Source organism: Euprymna scolopes, chromosome 24 (assembly GCF_053919585.1).
Source record: "Euprymna scolopes isolate OS-2025 chromosome 24, ASM5391958v1, whole genome shotgun sequence".
In the NCBI taxonomy this organism is placed as follows: domain Eukaryota; kingdom Metazoa; phylum Mollusca; class Cephalopoda; order Sepiida; family Sepiolidae; genus Euprymna; species Euprymna scolopes.
In genome coordinates this window covers 76141184-76158021 of record NC_136505.1, presented here as the reverse complement: position 1 = coordinate 76158021, position 16838 = coordinate 76141184, and the positions used below count along the sequence as shown (strand labels likewise).

The 16838-nt window shown below is 34.2% G+C and overlaps 1 protein-coding gene across 2 annotated transcripts in view; it reads right to left on the bottom strand.

Annotated features, from left to right (window-relative positions):
* Positions 1-5635: 5635 nt before the first annotated feature.
* LOC145246773 (polyubiquitin-C) overlaps positions 5636-16838 on the bottom strand; it is a 32890-nt gene continuing 21687 nt past the window's right edge. For both annotated transcript variants that reach the window (XM_080108557.1, XM_080108558.1), the window contains exon 2: positions 5636-7777. In XM_080108557.1, coding sequence (XP_079964683.1) covers positions 5710-7777 — 2068 coding nt within the window. In that variant the 3' untranslated portion in view covers positions 5636-5709. The remainder of the gene's footprint in view (positions 7778-16838) is intronic.

Sequence of the window (16838 nt, the reverse complement as noted above, 5' to 3'; positions counted from 1 at the left end):
TGGAAATCCTGTGTGTCGGTAGCCCGGGGTTAGGAATTTCAAGGGGAAATTCTCCTCCCAAACTTTGTAAGATAAAAGAAGATATGCAGCGTACCGGTTGTAATGATATCACAACCAAATGCCACTTGCCAAGGTTCGAATCAGCATCATCGTCATGAAACCCCCCAATGATATTCACGGTTAATAATTAGGATAAGGCAATAAGAATGACGATGACACAATCGAGTATGAACATGCTAGAAATATATTAATTCATTTACATGAGTGTAATACAGGTGAATACAAAAAAAAAAGATAAAACAACAATAATGCAAACAGGGGTGCAGACAACATTACGGGCTGAGATGGAGGGGGGGGGCGATAATAAAGTTTATTCATGGAGACGTATTGTCCCTTCCCCCCCCCTTTTCTTTTGAACGAAAAGAAAATCGAGTCACAGTTATTGTTTGGAATCAGACAGTAATATGTTTCTTATTTCTTTGCACATGGCAAAAAGTCAATTTATATATAACAAGAATGACATTTGAGCCTAAGGACATGGGAGCAGTTTGGGGAGAACGAAAATTGGAGGATACTTAACTCTCTTAGTGGTTATCCATTCCTGACAAGCGTGCGTCGTTAACATAAATGTTCTTTCTCTCCTTTGTCACCGTTTTTTTTTTTTTTTTTTTTTTTTTTTTTTTAAATATTCTTGACGCATGATTTTCAGTATATAGTTCTCCATTGAAGGGATATTTATCTCCAAGAATAACACAGATCCAAGCTTTGAGTTGATTTCCCTTTTCGGTCTGATGGCGATCCGCCGATCTGGGTCGAGTGGGCTGTATTTCAGTCACCTATGCGTCGTTTTACGCTGGTGTTCAACCTTATTTTCTCAGGGGCGCTGATTTTACCAAGTGTTCTGATTGCTGTCCACAACCCAACTGAATTTCCCGCTCAAGTTTTTTTTCTCCACGTGTTCCCTTCTGAGATGGGTGTGGGTTGGGGTTTCTGTCTGGCTTACATCCGTTCATGTTCACTATCTTCTCGGAAGGCGATGGGGGATCTTGTCTCGGTGACTTCGTTTGCGTGGGTGGAATGGAGAGAGGTTGGGGAATGGGGAGTCTGCTTGACTAATACATACATTTATTATGACAAAGAGAAGGCGGGGTGTATAGTCTTTTCTTATTACAATATATATATATATATATATAGGGCTCCCTCAGTTTTTGACAGACTATGGTTACTCACGAAGGGGTGCCTGCACGTGAAGGTCTTATTGGTAGGAGGTGTGCAATCTCCAACCACACCCTTCCTGAGTCGACATTTTTAAATACCAGTGGCAAGTGAAGTGTACAAGAAACAAACGCCGAGATAAGCAGAGAGCACATACAATGCCTAGAATTCCCAAATGGTCACCCATCTGATACTAACCAGGCTCAACATTGCTTAAATTCGGTGATCTGACGAGAACCGGTGTGTCAACGCAATTATGCCGTAAATATATATATATATATTACCTAAATGCAAGTTGAGAATTTTCCCTTTGACCAATTTCCCTAAATGGGAAGCGGAATATATTATTTTTAAAATATAATTATCCACTTACTCGTGTTTTGTCATCTAAGACTCATCAGAGTGGCTAAATCTAGCGGTCAAAATGTACTTTTGTATAAATACTTGAATTCATTCAAATAGTATCGCTAACAAAATCAAATAAAAACATGATACATTTAGTAGTCATGCAAGGTAGCCATGTGGAAGAGTCTTAGGCTTTTGTGTAAGAAAGTAAAATGGAGAGAATTCTGAAAGTGAACAGCAATATGATAAAGACGTTCAGTGGAGATTAGAGGAGGAGATTATCGTGTTACAATCCGAGCAAATAAAGAAAAATTTCAATGTGAAGTAGTGAACGACGTTAGTGTGAAATTTGATGGAATAAGTTGGACTGTTGAGAGGAAGTGGACTTCACAAGCAATATTAAGGAACAACGTTGATCGTTATTATACAAAGCTAACAGAACCTTAATAGAAATCCTTAATTCTTCATAAAAAAAAATGCAAATAGCTTTTTAAACTGATTTAAATTATACACATTATACATCAAAGAAATACAATCCCCTGTAAACTGCTCACAAACTAGCTACAACCACTTAAATTCTTTCTCATTTTGAAGGCCTCAAGTTAAGAACTGCCATGAGTGAAGTTTTTTCTGGAAGTGTCCATCTGTGGAACAATGCCACACAACTGCTTATAACATTACTATTTTCAAATCCCATGTAAACAACTTCATGTTTAGCTGTCCTCTTAAGCAATCACTTTCTCACCAATTACAACCATCATTCCTCATCTACCCGTCAAAATCAGGAATCCATATCCTTGGACCTTGATTGTGAAAAAGGTGGGGCTTAAGTATAGGTGTTAATCTTTGCTAAATTACTTTTTTCGGTACTCCTGCAGTATTTTACCCACCGATTTCACGATCTTAGCCGAGCGTTGACGAACGCTTTCGGCGTTAACGCCGACGAAAGCCGAGAATTCGGAGCTACGGTGCAAGAACGCTAAAAGTATGTGAATAGCAACAACATTACAAGGAAAAGATATTACACACAACAAAATGGATAAAATTAATACAAAATATTTGGATAAAATAAATCACAAACACTTACCGTAAGTTTTTTTAAAGTAAAATAAATTTATTTTGTTGAATATTTTTTTTTTTGGTTCATTTTGTTTTCCGATAGCTTTTTTTTTTGGGGGGGGGGGTAAGCAACAGTAATAAACACTTCAATGTTTTTTTTTTTTTTTTTAACAACGTTATTAAACAGTAACAACAATGTTTTTTTTGTTTTTTTTTCAGTAATGTTTGTAGGGGGGGGGGGAGACAACAATTACTGTTTATCTTTAGTTCCGACTGGAAGATTTTCTACTGACTGTAGAGAGGCAAAGTAGGGAGCAAAGGGTTTTCAGAGGATGTGGAAAGAAGCTCCTTCCCAAACCGGGTAGCCTTCCGCGATTTGATTTATTATAGAGACAAAAGGGTTGTGTCCAAATTTTTGTCTCCACATAAATTCGCATAAATATGTTTCCAACAGGTCCCGGTTTTTTTTTTTTTTTTTTTTTTATCGCTAAATTAAATAGCTGAAATGAAAGGCTGTGTATTTTTACTTTGAACAATAAAATAACTGAAATGAAACGCTGTGTAATTTCAATGAAAATTATTCGTCTGCTGCGCGTTCGTTTGAAGCGCCCTGATTGGCTGATAGAGTATCGTACCGCTCGCCATGTTCCGGCGTTTTCCGACGGATGTCGATCAATGCTCGGCTAAGATCGTGAAATCGGTGGGCAAAATACTGCAGGAGTACCCTTTTTTCTAAGGAAAAAAGACAATTAAAAATGAAGAAAAATCTATTTTCTCGTACTGAAGAAACTATTTTTTTTATAGAATAGGAACTTCAAATGTACAAGTGTTGGAAATTTGAAATTTAAAGAATAAAAATTCTTTAAATTTCAAATTTCCAACACTTGTTCTAGTTTTCAATATGCAATCATTAAAACGAATATCAAGCAAAATTGCTCCTATATTATTTTAATTGCTTAATTCAGCGAGATGAGTTTTATTGCGGACTATTATTCTCATCTTTTATTAGCCGTTTCACGTTTCGGCCTTAGTCAGGTGGTAACCACAACGGATAGGAACTTCGAATCTCCTGACTGCATCCTCAGCAATCACTGCCATCCACAGTTGTTGTCTCACCACGTTTTTGGCCAAGTAAACCCCTGGCTGGCTTTGGGTTGGATTGAAACCGCTATCTTCAATCATCATCTGGAACCGTAGAGATTCAACATCTATCAATTGCACCATCTAATAAAAGACAAGAATAGTCCACAATAAAAATTAAAATGGCTTTTATTTTAAAATATACTAAAAAAAAAAATCTATGCTTGGAGAAAACTTGTTCCTGCTAGTTTCTCCTTCAAACAACCCATGACAAAATCAGTGAAACAAGTTTATTCTTAATCTCGCACAAGCCGATGATTAAAGGTTATTCAACATATGCATTGCTTCTAATGAGACCTAGTATAATTTTTTTTTTTTTTTTTTTAAAATGGTGAAATAATTAAGGTTTTCATATATTAAATTCTATAGGTTTATTTTTACCCCCCCCCCCCCCCCAAAAAAAAAAAAATTGCTAGAGAACGCTGAAATAATCAGAGACCAGATTGGGGGGGGGGACAGTCATTCTAAGTATCTGTAAAGAAATGTTCCTTATTTCTGCATGAAAAATGCAGAAATGGAATTAGAAATCCTATATCTAGGGATCTCTAGTGAAGGAGAGATTTTGCTGCTGGACAGAGGTATTTATTTTGGTGCTTGAGGTAGAGGTGCAGCAAGTTCATGTGAGCATATGTCGAAATATTTGCAAAACTAGAGATGCAAAATTGTGGCAATGAGATATCTGGGACCTATCAAGTTTGCATTTATCAATGCTCAGCATTCACTTTACAGTATGCAAGGTCTTTATCATGTAATCAATGTTAGCCAAACATTTTCTTGAAAACATTTAGAATGTGTTGATGTAAATCAGTTAAGACCATAAAAATGTCACAAGATTTGATTTCTTCCAAATCTATAGGGGGGGGGGGATTGCCAGTTATGTTTTCAGTTTTGCTGATCTAAGATTCATAAGATCAGATTTCTAGTATATTTCCTACCATAAAAGAGTTTCTAAACATTAACTAGAGTTAAATAGAATCCCTACAAAGATGATGCCAGGTCATCTCACTACACTTGGAAGCTAAGGGTTAGATCAGCAAATTGGTGATGCTACCTTGTTTTTAAGCTCCCAGACAGATGGTAAAGTAACAAGTCAAGCTGGGTTATATGACCAGAAACTATGGGGAAAACAATTAGTAAAGAAAACAAGTCAGTTTGTATAACAAATATTTAAGCAAATATAAGCAAATAGTACCCATAACTTCGCTAGGAAGCAAGTGTCAAATGTTCTATCCTTGATCAATAAGAGACATCGTTTTAAACTAGAGCAATACTACCCTCACGACCTTGTGCCAAACTACTCTTAAGCAAGGTATATTTATTATATATACCTATATATATATATATATATATATATATATATACACACACACACACACATAAAATTACTTTCAACTTAAGTTTGTGTTTATTAATCAAATTCAAACAGTAAGAGTTTGAAATTGAAAAAAAAAACAGATTTATTGTGCTATTATAAATTTAAAGTATAAGAACAAAAAAAAATTAAAATTTTTCTTTTTACAGAGGACATACTTAAAAGGAAAGTGGATTCCATACAATTAATTGATTTGATGAAAAATTATCAATGTATGCATGTCAACACGTGAGGTACCACTCGAAATCAGTTATTTAACAAAATTTCAAGTTCTGTAATGCAAAACTGGGAAATAAAATTCGGATGTATTTTTCAGAAGTGAAAATGAAATTATCCCATAAGAACTTACAAACATTTTCAAGCAATAGTAAAGACATTTTATAAAAATTACCAGAGAATTAAAAATGTCTTAATGATAAAATTAGCATTTTGCTGCAAACAAATGTGATGCAAGTCTAAATTTACATGCAGAAAAAATTAAAAAACGAATTGAAAACTACAAAATAATCAAGGTAATTCATTTATTTAATGAGAATAAAATTGAAAAAAAAAAATAAATAAAAAAAAAAATAAAAAATTTAACGTCCTCCTCTCAACCTAAGTACCAAATGAAGCGTAGATTCTTTCTGGATGTTGTAGTCGGAAAGTGTGCGACCATCTTCCAATTGTTTACCGGCAAAGATCAAACGTTGCTGATCTGGAGGAATGCCTTCTTTATCTTGAATCTTGGCCTTGACGTTTTCAATAGTGTCTGATGGTTCAACCTCGAGAGTAATGGTTTTACCAGTCAAGGTTTTAACAAAGATTTGCATACCACCTCTCAACCTAAGTACCAAATGAAGCGTAGATTCTTTCTGGATGTTGTAGTCAGAAAGTGTGCGACCATCTTCCAATTGTTTACCGGCAAAGATCAAACGTTGCTGATCTGGAGGAATGCCTTCCTTATCTTGAATCTTGGCCTTGACGTTTTCAATAGTGTCCGATGGTTCAACCTCGAGAGTAATGGTTTTACCAGTCAAGGTTTTCACAAAGATTTGCATACCACCTCTCAACCTAAGTACCAAATGAAGCGTAGATTCTTTCTGGATGTTGTAGTCGGAAAGTGTGCGACCATCTTCCAATTGTTTACCGGCAAAGATCAAACGTTGCTGATCTGGAGGAATGCCTTCCTTATCTTGAATCTTGGCCTTGACGTTTTCAATAGTGTCCGATGGTTCAACCTCGAGAGTAATGGTTTTACCAGTCAAGGTTTTCACAAAGATTTGCATACCACCTCTCAACCTAAGTACCAAATGAAGCGTAGATTCTTTCTGGATGTTGTAGTCGGAAAGTGTGCGACCATCTTCCAATTGTTTACCGGCAAAGATCAAACGTTGCTGATCTGGAGGAATGCCTTCCTTATCTTGAATCTTGGCCTTGACGTTTTCAATAGTGTCCGATGGCTCAACCTCGAGAGTAATGGTTTTACCAGTCAAGGTTTTCACAAAGATTTGCATACCACCTCTCAACCTAAGTACCAAATGAAGCGTAGATTCTTTCTGGATGTTGTAGTCGGAAAGTGTGCGACCATCTTCCAATTGTTTACCGGCAAAGATCAAACGTTGCTGATCTGGAGGAATGCCTTCTTTATCTTGAATCTTGGCCTTGACGTTTTCAATAGTGTCTGATGGTTCAACCTCGAGAGTAATGGTTTTACCAGTCAAGGTTTTCACAAAGATTTGCATACCACCTCTCAACCTAAGTACCAAATGAAGCGTAGATTCTTTCTGGATGTTGTAGTCGGAAAGTGTGCGGCCATCTTCCAATTGTTTACCGGCAAAGATCAAACGTTGCTGATCTGGAGGAATGCCTTCTTTATCTTGAATCTTGGCCTTGACGTTTTCAATAGTGTCTGATGGTTCAACCTCGAGAGTAATGGTTTTACCAGTCAAGGTTTTCACAAAGATTTGCATACCACCTCTCAACCTAAGTACCAAATGAAGCGTAGATTCTTTCTGGATGTTGTAGTCGGAAAGTGTGCGACCATCTTCCAATTGTTTACCGGCAAAGATCAAACGTTGCTGATCTGGAGGAATGCCTTCCTTATCTTGAATCTTGGCCTTGACGTTTTCAATAGTGTCCGATGGCTCAACCTCGAGAGTAATGGTTTTACCAGTCAAGGTTTTCACAAAGATTTGCATACCACCTCTCAACCTAAGTACCAAATGAAGCGTAGATTCTTTCTGGATGTTGTAGTCGGAAAGTGTGCGGCCATCTTCCAATTGTTTACCGGCAAAGATCAAACGTTGCTGATCTGGAGGAATGCCTTCTTTATCTTGAATCTTGGCCTTGACGTTTTCAATAGTGTCCGATGGTTCAACCTCGAGAGTAATGGTTTTACCAGTCAAGGTTTTCACAAAGATTTGCATACCACCTCTCAACCTAAGTACCAAATGAAGCGTAGATTCTTTCTGGATGTTGTAGTCGGAAAGTGTGCGACCATCTTCCAATTGTTTACCGGCAAAGATCAAACGTTGCTGATCTGGAGGAATGCCTTCTTTATCTTGAATCTTGGCCTTGACGTTTTCAATAGTGTCCGATGGTTCAACCTCGAGAGTAATGGTTTTCCCAGTTAATGTCTTTACAAAAATCTGCATATTTCTGTACCTGGGGGAAAAAAGAAAAAAAAAAGAAAAAAGAAATTAAATTTTATTACATTCAAATTTACATAGTTATCTTTTCAGTAATTAAAAAGGTCTGGATTTACTGATTACATAATCCTAACAATACACACAAAGTAAATATTCCAATTGTAGATTAGTGAAGTTAATGTACAACCGAAACTAAGAATTCAGAATCAGCACATCTAAATGCTATAATCGTTTAACTTCTTGAAGTTTAAAACCTGTTTAAAGTACATTGAAAATCTTCCATTTGATGACTGAACTATCACTTTACTGTACAGATTCAAGACCCCCCCCCCCCCAAAAAAAAAGTTTTATAAAATTAACAATGTAAAATGCAACGACATCGTAATTTTTTTTTTTTTTTTTTTTTTTATTAGAAACATTGGAGCAATCTCAAAAAAGATATTTTCTTCTATTTTAAACAACACAGTAACAAAATATAAGCTTTAACATTACAAAAATAAGGAAAATGCGACTTTGGGAATTCAAAAACTTAACTCGGTGTTCTAAGGGAGGGAACTATTTTACTAAATAATGTAATTTAATTTTAACGAAACTGCAAAGAAATTTTCTATTTTAAAACAATTACTCCACAATACAATTTAATATTTGTGCAGTTTCTCTCAAACTTTTAAGTCGTCGCACTTGTTTAATAACAATTACCGTAAATAGTTGCATCTTTATTAAAAATTGCGTTGTCTTAAAAGTAATTTGGGAAAAGCAAAAACAATTATGTAGTTGAATACATAAAATTGACTACCTTTCGCAGTGAATTGGTCCAACGAAAGAATTCATCTAAGATATCAAAATACGGAATCTAAAATTAACAAAGTGTAACAAGTTTTCTAAAATATTTTTAAAAAAAAGTTCAATCAATGGAAAGTAGGTTTTGTTTTTATGCACTTATGTTACCGTGCTATTTAAAATATAGTATTTAACACTTTTATTAAATTAGAACTACAGAATTAGTACAGAATTTCAAAACATCCTCTCCCCATGGCTTTCTAAATGAAAGCCATATTAGATTTGAGTTCATACCAAACCAGAGGCACGAAAAAGTGAATATATAACGAAAGGTACGTACAAAAGGCTCAAAATGTATAAATGTTTTCACCCTTCCCTTTATTTAAAAATTCAAAAATCAGTAAATCAACCAATTTTAATGAAATTTTCAGTATTTATCAAATGATCGGAATATAATGAACTATTTTTATTTAAATAATAGTGGAAATGTATTAGTTTGTTTAAACAAAAAAATACCTTTAATGTTATGGTTTTCAGTAGTAAATAAAAAACAATTTATTTTTGCTAGTTTTATATAAATAAAGCATTGTAATTTTTAAAAATTTTACAGAAATATTACGAAAAAAAAAAAGTCCCGAAATTCCATATTAATGAATTTGATATAAGAAAAATACTTTCTCAAACTACCAATATTATCATTGAATTAAGCATTGTTTATTTAATATTTACAAAAAATAATTTTTTTTAAATTACAGGTTTCACATAATTTTTATATGCAAGATTTTTATTTCTTTGCTAGCAAGGTGAAACTTTCGGTATAACATTTATATAATATTGAACAATTAAAAATTTTAATTAACAGGAACATAGAAAAATAATGAAATTAAAAAGTGATGGGTCGTCTAACAAAAATCGTCCCCTCGTAACGACCGGTTCTACGCATGCGACAAATGACGTCATAACCTTTACTTTAAATAGTTGAACTGACTAAATTCATGTACATCGCGTTAGCTCAGTTGGTTCGTTAGCTAAACGTTTTGGGTTTGAATCGTGGTGTGAGATGTCTTTTCAATTTTTTAAATTAAAATATTGAACCAGTGTTACTTAAGCCATTTTTCATGTAACGTTCGTTTTTCGTTTTTTTTGGTTTTTTCTTACTTTGTACCCACCGATTTAAATTTTAATATCTAAACCGGCTTATTTAAGCCATTTTACATGTTTAACCTTCCTGCCTAAAAATCCAAAACCCCGGGCAATTCTGGACACCCAGGCTAGTCGAATATATAAAAGGGAAAGTGGGCGCATGCGTTTGTCCATGAAAGGCTTTGTGTGTTAGAGGTTCTCGCATCGGTTAGATTCAGGAAAAGTTTTACTTCCTAGATTGTAATATCTCAGATTCGCAAACAGATATCTATTTTTTTTGATAGAGTTTTAAAACATTCCCCATTGTCCAGTCGTGTCGACTGTTTGTCTTTCATATAAATAAAGACAAAACTTTTTGAATGCAACGACCAGCACCTGGCCTTTGCCCGGGTAGTATCTGCCCTGAAATGGTTTAATGTAGGGGAAACCCTTCATACGGAGACAATTACTATTTATTTGGATATTGCCAGAGTGCCTCCTTTTTTTGGGGGGGGGGGGGGGAACTGCCCCCTCCCATTAAAAACGACCTTTGTGGGAGGTTTAAAAGCAACGCCATTTCTGTAAGTCATCTTTGATTGCATCATGACATAGCGGTAGAAGTGTCAGAAGTCGCCATAAAAAAAAAAAAAAAAAAAAAAAAAAGCATGTTTTGTTTCGACCGAGTAAATTTCATTTATACTTTTGTGCTTTTTTTACATACGAATAAATTTGGTCTTTAAAGTATTGTTCTGCTTCTAAAAGTCTAATTTAAACTTTTTTGAAAAAGATTAAAACTATAATCAAATACTCGTCAGTCATTAAATTAGTGACAAGTACTAAATTTACATTTTAAATACTTTAAATTGATCAGAAGTTCTTTTTCAATAACACGATTTTAATTGTGGTCAGGTTTCCAGTATTGTAAATCGTTGTACAAAACAGAGCGTATGGAAAGCAAGAAATTGACAAACGAATGGGGTTAAGTTTAAACACGTATTTAAAGTTTAAACGATCATGAAACTATCTGTTTGGCTTCAGGATAGTCTTCACGGCAGCAGCGGCAGTGGCGGCATGTTGGTATAAAAGCTGGTCGGGTGTTGATAGGACTCGGCGGCGATCTAAGTTGGTCCGGCTGGGTGAGGAGGCGATGATGGCAGGAATATGGCTTAGCGCGTGTGATGATCCTTAATAGCCGGTGTCGCCAGCAAGGGGGTTGATTAGCGGTGATAATCTGGCAGCATCCGAAGAGGGGTAATCTTCAGGGGCCTGTATTAGAATCACGGGTGAGATGGCATGGCGGTGCTGGCTGTGCATAGTAGCAAGGCGTAAGCTGCTAATGGCTGCTGAACGGAGTGGTTCACAGCTATCTGCCTGTTTGTCGAGAAGGCCGACGCGTTTGTAGTCACGATGCGGACGTAGGTGAAGGCAAAGAGTTTTAATCACTGGCTTGCATTTTGCTTTTTAATTGTGTTGGTTTTTTTGTGCTTTAATGCGTTGTAGAGAATCGTCTGTTTGGTGTATGTATGCATGTGTTATATCGATTTAAAGCCAAGAAAATTGTGAAGGTTATCTAGGTGTTGTACGGTTGCAGCGTTTCGTGAAAGATATGCTGCAGGAGTTGCGTTTACTACGAGGTTTGTTTTGTATTTTGGTTTATCTCTTAATGTGGTCTTCTCGGGCGGTTTTCTTTGAAGTGATTTGAGAGCTATTCTATTGATGCATGTAGAGGAAAAGAAAAAAGGGGCTTTGAAGTCGTGTATTTAGTGAGTTCATTTGCATTGTATCGACGAACGGCCTTGTCTTAGCATCGCCACTGCTGGTTTCTTCATGTAAATATGGAGGGATATGCAATATAACATCGTTATCGAATTTTACAGAGAATACTGACAAAAATAAAAATTAAAACAGGGTCGTCAAAATCAATTTTGCATTTTCTTTTTTTTTTGCCTGAACGTTTTTCATGGCTAAATAGACCACTGAAAGCCTGCACATGTCTGTTAAGGGAGCGGTCTGTGGAAAGACGTTTACGCCTCATCAAGTACCAAATTTTATTCAAAATTTGAAACCAATTTACAATAAAAAAATTAGAAATTTATTTTTCGAAATGAGTTTTCTAACGTGACTTTAAAGAAATTTTAAAATCTTTTAGAAAAGATCAATAAAGTATGCAAAGATTTGTTAAAAAGTTCAAAGACAATTATTTGGGGAATGTCATGTACGGTTGAGAAATCTTAAAAAAAAAAAAAAAATAAAAAATAAAAATAATCTATACAGTTTTTGGTCATCGTAGCTAAAAATAGGTACTTGTACAGTTTAGTCAAGACATTAAAAAAAAAATGAAAATATTGAAAAGGTTATATTGTACGTATGTTTTGGACTGAAGATTTCCGAAAAAGAATTTAATTTGATCGAGTAGTTTTTATTTTACAGCAGAAAAAACGTTTTTATGAGAGCGCGTTGAAGTCAACCATTACGAAATTTGTTGGACACGCCAAAGGGAGATAACTGCAGTTAAAGCGCCGACACTCCCTCCCCATCTTTATTACTAGCTTTTCTTCCTAAAAATCGACTTTTGCTCGGTATCAAATTGTTTTTTCGCTGTAAAATAAAAGCTACTCGTGAAGTGAATTTTTTTTTTCAGAGAACTTAAGACTAACGAGTACGTACAATATAACTTTTCCAATATTTTCATAAGGTCTTGACTAAACTGTATAAGCGCCTAAAAATGTCGGACGTCACTTCCGCCAACTGACTTTATAAACAAAGACGAATCTTGAGGATTACCAAGTTTTATGAGTTGGAAAAAAAAAAAAAAAAAAAAAAAATTAGGTTTAAAAATATTAAAGTATTTAAGTGTCTAGTAGCGGCTATAAAGCGAGTAAAAACACTAAAAACTCAGACATTAGGTAGAAAAGTAACTAGCTAGCCTTTGATAACATTTATATTTGCCTTTTATGCCACTTTGTACGTAAATGCTCGGAAAAGACGGAAAGTCGTATTGTTATTCACATTCCAAATGAAGGATTCTTTTTTTCAATAGCCGGAACGCGTGTTTCGTTTCATATTTCGCAATTTTGATTTACCAGGTAATTTCGCCATTATTTTTTTTCAAACGCTCTGTCAAAATAGCAAAAAAATTTATTGGATAGGTAAATTTTCAGATTAGGTCAACCTCCAGTTTTCTTTAAACGAAAACTTTTATAGGTTTGGTAAGTATCCAGACTTACAACAGAACACCGACTACTCTAATTTGTTTTTTTACAGGTAATTGAGGTCGCTGACAACGAATCTGATTGTCAAACTTGGAGCAAATTTACCGTTTGCATTGACTCACAAACTAATTTCCACCATTTTGCAGCTTCTGTTTAGGGTACGCGCGTACGCTGTAGCGTAAACGTGGGGGCGGGTGTGATATTGGGGGCGCGCCTCAACACCACACCCTCAGTAAAATCTTCGAAAAATCTTAAATAGTGTTTTAATTGGTAACTGTCGGTGCGTTACTTACGGAAAAACGGTTAACTAAACTGCAGAAGTATCTATTAAGCCACATAAGTTCTATAATAATTGACTCCCCCCTCCCGCAAAAAAAAAAAAAAAAAAAGTTTGGTGCTTATGTTTTTGTAAACCGCATTAAAAACTACGCGAGACAAAAAAGTCCCAATTTGTTGTACTTTAATTGTAAGTCATTACGTAATTTTTTTTGAATGATACGGCACGCCATGTTAAGGCCGTTTGCTAGGTGAAGCAAGCCGTTGTTTATGCTGCAGCGCATACGCGTACAACGGAAGCTGCAAAATGGTGGAAAGTAGTTTGTGAGTCAATGCAAACGGTAAATTTGCCAAGTTTGACTAATTTGTCAGCGACCTCAAAAAAAAAAAAAATTTTTTTAGAGTGGTCGTTGTTGTAGCGTATCTGGATATTTATCACTTTTTCGACTATGCCGTTACTAAACAATGTCTTTTACTAGGTACCGCCAAAAATGGCCGAAAAATCAAGTTTTTCTTAAAACGAAATTACATTAAAATTCATTATTTCTGAGTAACTTTTTTTCCAGAAAGATAAAACCCTGAATTTTATCATATAGAAAGCAGAATAAGGTAAAACTTTTTCTACTATTTTTAATTAAATTTTAAATGTTTAATTTTCCAACAGTTAATTGGCGTTTTTTTGTTTTGCACAAAACGTATAGTTTTTACGTATAGACTAGTTAAAAAAAAGTTTGAAAGAATTTGTTTATTTCTTGTCTAAGATTTAGGGTGATTTTCTATGAGAATATGCAAAAATATAATATAAGTAGCTGGATTTCAAATAATTGCACTTATTCATATAGGTAACCAGTTACTTCGAGTCGATTACCGTTTACAAACAGTACATTTGTTCTTGATAAAAAGCATACGGAAGACCAAAAAGCAAAAAAAAAAAAATTTATTTTTCAGTGACGAAAATTTCAATGTATTATTAACGCTGAGGCTGGCCAGTACCAGATGGGTGACCATTTGTATGAGTTTGGTTTTTAATGTGTATGTGTGTGGGGGTCAGGCTCTTCAAAATAGGGAGGGGGGCAATTTAAAGTAGAATAAAAAAATTTCAGCGCGTTTGGTCCACCGTAGTCGAAAGGCGACAAACGTTTCCAAACTGATTCGAAAAAATATTTAACAAAGGGCACAATATTTATCGAATTTTTTTTTGTATATTCTTCAAAACATGCTCTTTAATAATGGTCATGCATTATTCGGCTCGCTAAAAAGAAATTAATTTATCAACGATTTTAAAATGGCTTTTTTCGTATAAATATTAAAAATTGTTTTGCTTAACTTAAAATTAAGTTACTTCATATTCACCGAATTTCACACTTCAAAACTCAAAAGCGGGATAATTAAATACAATCGAAGTTAAGTTCTGATATTAAGACATCAAAATAAGGTATGCAAACAAGTTTTTTTTTTAATCTATAATCCCGTCCCTTACAATGTTTTGTTCAGTTTCAGATGATTATTTTAAGCATATTTGGAACCCTCAAAACAAGGGGGGGGGGTTGTAAAAGAAAAAAAAAAAATTATATATATATATATAAAATATTGTTTATGAAAAAACAAATGGCTGTAAAAGTTAATGTTTAGTAAGGAGTACAACTTTAAAAAGTGGCAATCGTTTAGTTATACAACGTCAGTAAAAAAAAAAAAAAAAAAAAAAAAAAGTTACGTGCGCATGCGCCAGGAAGGGAGCGACGTTTATCAACGCCCAAGGAGTACCGAAATTTTGTAGAAATAAGTAGTTATCGAGATATGAAAAGTTGTATTATGCATTGTATAATTTGACGGCCATCTTTTACGCGCGTGCAGTGTCAGTCAGTCATAGAGTGGATTTGACTATGGCACACGCGTAAGAAAAATGGCCGTCAAAAAGTAGAATTCATAATACAACTTTGGGGTACACAGATTCGAGAAAAAAAAAAAAAAATTTATATATATATATATATATATATATATATATATATAATAGAGAACAAATGTTATCAAAGGCAAGATAAGTTACTTTTCTACCTAACTGGATATATTTTGTGTTTTTATTCAGTGTCACTAACACTAACATGTTTATTCAGCTCGAAAAACATGCAGTGTTTACCGATGTAATGTATTGGAAAATTCAAAATGGCGGCCGACTCTCTCTCTCGGAGAGGGTAAGTTTGGGAAAAGGTATTATAAATAATAAACTAGACAAAACACTGTTAGAAATTCGCTCAATATATGTTACCGTGACATAAGTTGACATATTCGGTTGATTTTTAATAGTATTTTGTCTAGTTTATTATTTATAACATCTTTTCCCAAACTAACCGTGTTAAAGAGACAGTCGGGCGCCATTTTTAATTTTCCAATACATCGGTAAACACTGCATGTTTTTCGAGCTGAATAAACATGTTACATTGAATAAAAACACAAAAAATATATCCATTTTGGTAGAAAAATAACTTATCTTGCCTTTGATAACATTTGTTATTTGTTTTTTTGACAACTTTTTCGAATCTATGTGTACAGTAATACAAACCCCAACTTTGGTACTCATTGGGCGTTGAGTTCCATGACGACCAGCATAAAAAAAACAAAAAGACAAACAAACACGCATCGCTCGCTCCCTTTCTGACGCAAGCGTATGTAACACTTTACTGACGTTGTACGATTATTTGTCACATTTTTGAAAAAGTTTTACTCTTATGAATATTAAAAGAAATTAAACATTAATGCCTCACTTTTACAGACATTTGTTTTTAAATGACTTAATAGCATTTGCGGATGGGTAAAAAAAAAAAAAAAAAAAACGAATAACTAAGCCATTTACTGACAATTTCTCGGTATCTTGACTTTGATAACATTTGTTAAAAATATTTGTAAAAAAAGGTAGAAATTATCAGTAAATGGTTTAGTTTTTTTTTTTTTTCGTTTTTTACCCATCCGCAAATGCTATTAAAAAAAAAAAAAAAAAAAAAAAAATCGACATTTAAGCAGTTTAAAAACAAATGTCTGTAAAAGTGAGGAATTATGTTTAATTTTTCTTTTAATATTCATAAAGAGTAAAACTTTCGGGTTTGTGTACACAGATTCGAAAAAGTTGTCAAAACAAATGTATGTTATCAAAGGCAAGATAAGTTACTTTTCTACCAAACTGGATATATTTTTCGAGTTTTCATTCAATGTAAAATGTTTATTCAGCTCGAAAACCATACAGTGTTTACCGATGTATCGGAACATTCAAGATGGCGTCTGATTCTCTTTAACACGGTAAGTGTGGGAAAAGATGTTATAAATAAAAAACCGGATAAAATACTGTTAAAAACTCGCTCAATATATGTTACCGTGACAGGCTGACATATTCGGCGGATTTTTAATAGTGTTTTGTATAGTTTTTTTTATTTATAACACCTTTTTCCAAACTTACGGTGTTAAAGAGGGTGTGAGACGCCATCTTGAATTTTCGAATACATCGGTAAACACTGTTTTTCGAGATGAATAAATGTTACATTGAATAAAAAAAAAATATATCCAGTTTGGCAGAAAAGTAACTTATCTTGCCTTTGATAACATTTGTTATATTTGTTTTTTGATAACTTTTTCGAATCTATGTGTACAGTAATACAAACCCAAACTTTCAAAAGGACAAATAATCGTTTAGTTACG